This window comes from Sprattus sprattus (assembly GCF_963457725.1).
Source record: "Sprattus sprattus genome assembly, chromosome: 9".
NCBI lineage: Eukaryota > Metazoa > Chordata > Actinopteri > Clupeiformes > Clupeidae > Sprattus > Sprattus sprattus.
In genome coordinates this window covers 30,229,144-30,237,063 of record NC_137928.1, presented here as the reverse complement: position 1 = coordinate 30,237,063, position 7,920 = coordinate 30,229,144, and the positions used below count along the sequence as shown (strand labels likewise).

The 7,920-nt window shown below is 39.4% G+C and overlaps 1 protein-coding gene across 1 annotated transcript; it reads right to left on the bottom strand.

Annotated features, from left to right (window-relative positions):
• Positions 1-6,445: 6,445 nt before the first annotated feature.
• Positions 6,446-7,393, bottom strand: LOC308369855 (olfactory receptor 6E1-like; the record flags this gene model as incomplete). Its single annotated transcript, XM_080844400.1, has 1 exon — positions 6,446-7,393. One exon carries the CDS (start codon positions 7,391-7,393, stop codon positions 6,446-6,448), a length of 948 nt encoding a protein of 315 aa, XP_080700526.1.
• Positions 7,394-7,920: the final 527 nt, after the last annotated feature.

Sequence of the window (7,920 nt, the reverse complement as noted above, 5' to 3'; positions counted from 1 at the left end):
TTCGAACCTTTTCGCCAGATTGGTCACGTCATTCAGCCCATGATCAAATTTACTAACTGCACGATCCAACGTGTCAGGCTCAAAGGCAGCCCACTCAGCTCAGGGAAGCGGGCATCCAAGTGCTCACAAACTTTAACGACAAACAGAATAATGTCACCTTTGTTCACTGCATGTTTTCCCACCAGCGAACTCTTTTCGCGTTTGCCTCCGAGCATATGTAAATATGTCTGAAAGTTTTATCCTACCTGAGTCAGTTTGGACTATTTCATCTAGCCGTTCATGTTTAAACGTTAGGCAGACCTTTTTCTGGGGCACCTGCTCTGCCTTTCTTTTCGCCATGGTAGCCTATAACTGCTGGAGCAGAGACCGGCAAGAGAGCTAAAGGAAATGTTTTATGTAAACATTCAAACGCACATCCGGCTTGGTTGTCAGACATGTCAGTATTTTAAATGATTATTACCTAGCCTACATCCCCTTTGATGCTCAGATTTTTTAACCGTAAACATTTTTTGTTTATGCGGTCTGAAAAATGTGCGCGGTCTGAAATATATATTGCGTGGCCTCTTCGACTGGCTTGCGCGATCGCGCACGCGCGCAGCTTAGAGGGAACATTGCCTCATATGTCTAAACGTCAGTGGAGCCAAAATATAATGGTTGAGCTTGGTTGCTTGGTAAAATATATTGGAAGAAGGCCCCACTACACTGATTGAGTAGGTGTAAATACATGATAATTCATAGGCACTTGTTCTCTCTGTCATGGCCGCAACAGAGCAAGCACACTCTCCCAGTTCGTTCACGAAACGCATTCTAGTTGCATCCGCAACCAATACAAAATCAAAACAAGCCCAAGTCTCCTTCAACAAATACCGCACAATTCAGGTGCACTCATTGATTAACACGACCTTTGGAGGAATAATTACACCCCATAAGAGATAATGCCACTTGTAGCCTATTTTAAGACTTCTCCAAGCTAAATGTAACACACTAGACCACAATAAACAAGCAAACAAACAAACAAAAACAGAACAACAAAGATACCCTCATATGTCTAAACGGCAGTGGAGCCAAAATATAATGGTTGAGCTTGGTTGCTTGCTAAAATATATTGGTTGAAAACAAAAAGGTGTATTCAGTGTCACTGCAGATGGTTACACTGGAAGGCTGGCAGATTCATCCTACAACCTGCATTCAACATTGTACTGAACACAGAAAACACAGTACTATACAGATTTTGTTCTCAGATATCAGTCTGTGAGGCCCCTCAACAACATATGCGCACTCGGCCACTGCAGTTGCTTGTGCTTGATGGCCGCAACAGAGCAAGCACACTCTTGCAGTTCGTTCACGAAACGCATTCTAGTTTATTAGTGTGCTTGCCCAAAGGGAAGCAAACTATTGTTCTTCGTTATTTATTCTCCCTGTTTTTCTTGCAACGAATCAGGCCTCGCCCGATTGAGATAGAGACGCCGTTCAAACACTGAAATGTCCGGAAATGTAAAAAGCAAGTGAAAGTTTACAAGACAGCTTGATCAACAACTCATTCGCGAACACCATTGCTACAATATGCGAAGCAACTAGCCTAGCCCCATAGCAAAACAGTTACAGGTACAGTTTATACACCCACTGTAACAGTGTTAACCAGTATGTGAGTAATGTGGGTTTTATTAAAGCATAGCGTGTGTAATGTGTAGCTATTTCATTCCGTTTGTTAACCTTTCCGGCTGTCTGTATTTACAAACCAGCAGCAGACGTAAAGGAAAGGGAATTAACCCCGAAGTTAAAAACATGTTATCTATTTTGGCAGCGGAGCATTTTACTCCCCTGCCATCTCGGAATGAAATAGCTACACAATACACACGCTATGCTTTAATAAAACTCACGTTTTATGAGACACCAACAGAGGCACAACAGACAAGTCTTACCATTGAAGATCTTTTTGCACGCCGACGTTCGTTCTGAAACTACATCCAACCATCCAGGTTTATCCATGTTGTTGCCGAGAACGAGAGTTGCATCAATCATATTTCATTAAAACTTCACACTCCTTACATTGGACATATCCAACACCCTAATTAGAATCTGCATTGTCTACTAAGCAGAAATATCTCCATACAGTAGATTTCCCCTCGTTTAGTATCATTTTGAACTCTCCAGATTACTGTATTGCCCCCGCTCGTCAAGTGAAAATCCCTGGAAACAATGCTCCTTCTTGGGGATAGCAAGGGCTAGCAAGACCTAGCATAACTGTCATTCACATCCAATGGTTATGCTACCTAGCTAGGTATGCTAACTGTTGGTATCCATTGTTAACTCGTTAATCGTTAATACTCATGTCACTAGCTAACGTTAGCTAACTATGAGGTAGCATATCCTAGCTAAGTTATACTAGCTATCGATAGCTAGCTAGTAAACTCATTGCAGTATGGACTTTAGGACAGGCTACGCACAACATTAATCAAGCAAAAATAAATGAATATGTGACTGGTTTGAATAGCCTTGTCTATTTGGGCAATTGTTATGATCATTGACACCACTTTCAACTGTCAAAACTATCCGTCTAGCTAAATCTGTTGGTTATGAGATTTCACAGCATTTCATATGGAGGATATGTGGTTGATTTAACTATGCCAGCTAGGCATAGTAGTTGTATTGTGCCATCACAGAGCAAGCACACTCTCGCAGTTCGTTCACGAAACGCATTCTAGTTGTCTTTGTTCCTTGACGTTGGCTTGGTAGCACCTCATATTTAAGGACGCAGAAATCCTCATTGAGGTCGCAGTACTTTAAATCCTGGACATGACTGCAGACAACGTAGTTATAGGCATCAAGAGACTTGAAAGCTTGTAATTTGTCTTTTGTGTAAACACTTGGTTTTTCAATTAAGTATGTGTAAATATCTGGCCACTCGATAGCTGGCCATTTTGATGGGTCAACTATCCAATCCTTGATCGAATATGGATCGGGAAGCTGGATTCCATCACTTAATGTTAATTTATGAACGTAACTTTCAAGTACTTTAAATCCTGGACATGACTGCAGACAACGTAGTTATAGGCATCAAGAGACTTGAAAGCTTGTAATTTGTCTTTTGTGTAAACACTTGGTTTTTCAATTAAGTATGTGTAAATATCTGGCCACTCGATAGCTGGCCATTTTGATGGGTCAACTATCCAATCCTTGATCGAATATGGATCGGGAAGCTGGATTCCATCACTTAATGTTAATTTATAACGTAACTTTCAAGATCTTTAGGGTTAAGCGAACGCAGGTATGAACTTACTTCAGCCATTTCTTTTGCTTCCAGAATGCGTGCGCAAACTAGAACGCGTGAGCATTGTTTACCAACGGCGAAAGGGGTCTATAATGTGGCATAATGGTAGCATAATACCATGAGGGCTAGCATAGATTAGCTGCTGAATAGCGAATTCTCGTAAAACATTTAGAAACATGAATTCAACGTAATTTCCAAATTCTATAACGGCATTAAATTACTGTGAAAAATATGTACTCACAGACAAATAATGTCCAAAGTCCAAGCAAGAAAGAAGGCTCTTCAAGGAGAAATTCAGCTTCATCTAAATCAACGCGTTCTCCCGTGGTTGATCAGCTCAACAATAAAAAGGCAACCAAACCTGTGCGTCTTTCATCGTGTGCACTGTCTGCTAGGTGGCAGTATTTATCCACCTATAGCTACTTAAGCTACTACATTTAAGTAGAGCATTTCAACAGAAAAGCAAAACAGCAACTAAATTATCACATTGATTTAATAATGTGGTGTGACGCTTGGATTTGAGGTTTGAGAAACTGATCTAATTTTTCTCTGCATTGTGGATCCTAGAGGGTAAAATCACCATTTGAGCCTCTGGACAGACTAGTCAAGAGTGTCCAGAGGGCATCCCATCTCGCAAAGTAGAGAAATACAGCTGAGTTGAAGTGAACATGTTTTTCACAATGGGTTGAAGCAACCATGATGTAGTATCAGTTGTCGATGTGTTAGTCAGAGAGATAATCGTAAAGTGGGTTATCCCTAAATCAATTGCAGGGGAAATATTTTGTTGATGAAGCAAGTTGAGGCATTCAAGGGGATATATGTCAGATAGCACCTGTGCATATCACCCTGGAGGACCTGTGGAGAGGGGAAATGCCGCATAATTGACAAAGTGATGTGCAGAAACAGGACTAAATTGGGTGCAAGTCCTGGTATTTGTGCTAACACACATGAGAGGCAGAGTTAGACCAAGTATGGGTGGGCCGTAATCTATGATTATTTTCAGCAGGCCCATAAACCTGGCATGGAACCACCGAGAGCATCACTGCACGTGGCCCTGCTAGAGGCTGATATGGTAAAGTATTGTGCCAAATTATCTATGAATATCAGATCATTGCATTCCTACATTGGCCTTACCACTGGTGCTGATAACCGGCTGACTGGGTGGCATTTCCTGTTAATGCCCACAGCAGTAAAAGTATAGGAACAATCCACTGTAAGAGAGACCTAGCACCAGGGGCCGGTATTTCAAAACTTGTAATCCAGATCAGAATGATCTGGATAACCAAATCCCCTTGTCTTCAGCCACGGATTAACCTGATCTATCCCGGTATTTCAAAACTTTGCTGGATTGGATCAGAGTGATCTTGATACCGGCAGATTGGGATGTCCAAATCCGTCCCGCCCCCTGGATCACAGACAGGAAACAGGAAAGGGAGCTAACTTTTTACCAGGAAAAGGAGAAGCTAGCTCAACTTTTGTCTCTAAATTAAAGTATTATCTTGGCCAGTGTTGATGCGTCCTTAGACTAGATGAAGGGCAATCATTATATTGAGTTAACCAATTACTTAAATCAGCACAAAGTTGAAAGAAGAGCTCGGCGATCTCTAATTAAGCAGAGTTCGCGCTAATGCGAGCTAACGCTGCTCCATTGACTCCTGTGTTAAGGAGCTAACAAGCTAGTAAATAGGCTAGCGTCTGTATGTCGCGGTCCACAGTCCATTTGAATGCATTCACTCGCAAGGCATTGAGTGTAGATTTCAAAATGTGTTGTACATATCTTTTTATGAAACAGTTGTCAACAAAAGGGACAGCCCTAAAACTTTAATATTAGTTTTTCTTTACAGATGTCTGTGGGAAGAGAAGACAGCCAGTTAACAGACCTGCTCCAATTGGCATAACCTTTTGAGTTTTGGCTATGAAAATTAAGTGTGTGTGCTGAATGCATGTTAATAAATAAATTTGACTGATTTTCAGTGGATTCTTTTATCAGTAAGTATAACTTAACAAAAAACTGTAAGGCATTCATATTCAAACTTTCGCTGTGTTTTCTGAAAAAGAAAGGAAAGTGCAACGAAAATAAACATTGATCAAACATCAGTGAATTACTGTATCAAACAAAGAACTTTGGGAGCAGTACACCTAAACTCTTCAAACCTTTACATGTAATCTCCCTCAAATCCACCTCTGAGGTGGGATCAGGGTGATCCTGATTTTAAGGATCAAACTGATCCAGATTTCCCACTTAAATTTTGAAATACTCAACAGCAGTGTTTAATCCAGATCAAAGGCAGGATTGGATTCCCAAATCTGAATCTGAATCTTCAGGATCAGATTTGCTTTGAAATACCCGTTTTTAGGATCTGATCAGGATTTAATCCAATCCAGGAGGATTAATCCTGTCGGATCATTTTGAAATACCGGCCCCAGAGGATAAACCAGATCTAGACCAGCAAGCCACTGCAAGAGAGACCTGGCACCAGAGGATTTATTAAGCGCTGTTCACTGAAAACAGTGTGTGTTAATTTTGCAATTGTATTCATGTCACAAGAGTTAAGAATTAAATGTCAGCACTCATCCAAGTACCCAAAAGTAGGTATTTGTACCCCTACTCAGTGTCATGGCGTCCTGAATTCAGTGAGAGGGAAGGTAGCCATTAAACCCTTTTTTGAAATATGGCATAGGTAAAAAACTTACAGCTATGGAGTTTCCTATGAAATAATGCAGTCGTCATAATAATAATACAACTTTATTTGTATAGCATATAGACAAAAAAATAAATCTAAAAACCTAAAAAATAAACTGGGATAAAGTGCATATGAAAGAAAAAACAAAGACAGAGAGTGCAAAAATATCTAAATATCAAAAATGGCTAAAAGACAGGTAGTTATTGAGTTTATAGCTGCAGCATAATTTGGTCCGGCAGAGATGTAGAGTTGCGTGTCATGTGCATAACTATGGAAACATACATTGTGTACTCTCAAAGCAGATGCCATGCTTCTTAGACACATGATCTCCAAGCCTGACGTAAACCTTTCTCCCTTTGATGTATGTTCTAAACCAGTTGAACCCAGAGTCAGAAAGCCCAACCACCTGCACCTGCAGTTTTCTTAAGCATTACCAGTTTCATATGAGTGAGATTAGTTGACACCATGGTCTGTCTTTTTGTTAGATTTGTCAGTGCAATTCCCTTACGGTGCTGATGACATTGTTGTGGTAAAATCGCATGAGTTGATTGCGAATTTTTGACAGTTTCAGTCCATAAATAAGTGGATTTAGAATTGGTGGTATGACAAGGAATTCCAAGGCTAGGAAATTCTGAAGATCTTGAGAGAAAGTCCTGGTTCCGTACCTTGTAAACATAACATCAAACAGTAGAGCAACAGTCACATTAAGCAGCGAAAGCAGATGTGGCATACATGTTTGCATGAACCTATTTTTTTCTTCTTTCGATTTGATGCTTGCGCCAACTAGTTTTATGTAAGAGCACATGATGAAGAGTGAATGAATGAAATAAACAATAATTACAATATACCCAAAAACATTATTAACTGTGGTTGGATAACATGAAAGTTTCACTACAGACCAGTTATCACAATACAGCTTATCAATATTTGTGCCACACAAAGTTAAAGTTGAACTTAACACAACAAGAACTAACATACATAAAAGTGGCGAAAACCATGAAAACACCATGCACTTGATAACTGTATTATTTGTCATAATACTATGATACTCTAATGGTCTACATATTGCCAAATATCTGTCAACAGCCATCACAGTCAAAGTAGAGAATTCACAAAGGGATGATGAATAAATGACAAATGCTTGAACCAGGCATCCTAAATATGAAATTACATGATGATCAGACAGCAAATCATGTAAAAACTTTGGATAGAACCCAACAGTTCCATACAGCGCATTGATACACAAATTACAAAGAAAAATGTACATTGGTTCATAGAGATGTTTGTTCATCACAATTACATAGATCACTGTCATGTTAAACATTACAATTAAAGGGTAGCAAAGTAAAGTCAGAGAAAACAGAATATATCTGTACTCGGACCTAAAGTTCAATCCGGCCAGTCTGAAAACAGACACTCTGGAAACATTCTCCATCATAGCTTAATTGTTAGGAAATAGAAGCATAGCTCATACAGTTGGAGTTTTAAAAAACAGAATGCTTGCAGTCTCTTTTCAAAGATATACATTTACATTTTCAGTCTTATTATGATTAGCTTCAGCATACCCAGGCATTATGTATTATGAGATTTATCAAATGCAAAATGTACTATGAAAGAGTTTCATAGTATCAACCATTCATTATGGAAATATACAGGAGTAGGGGCTAGATCTCAAAATAAATGGCTCAAAAATTTAACTTTAAAATAATATTTAAAAATGTCATTACAGTGTATGTTTTCAGTTGTTCAGAGTTCCTGTTAATCATACCTGTACCTGTGTTGTGTTTCCCCCCCTTTACAATGTGAGTGGCTCTTGGTTATTTATATGTTTTGTGGTCTGTGGTTTAAACTCCCAAGACACCATAATCCTGAAGGCCTTTTCTTCTCAATGGCAACATTTGATTGTCCACACATTTTGGTGCACATATTTAAAGTTTTCTTTAGGAATGAAATATAAAAAACGTA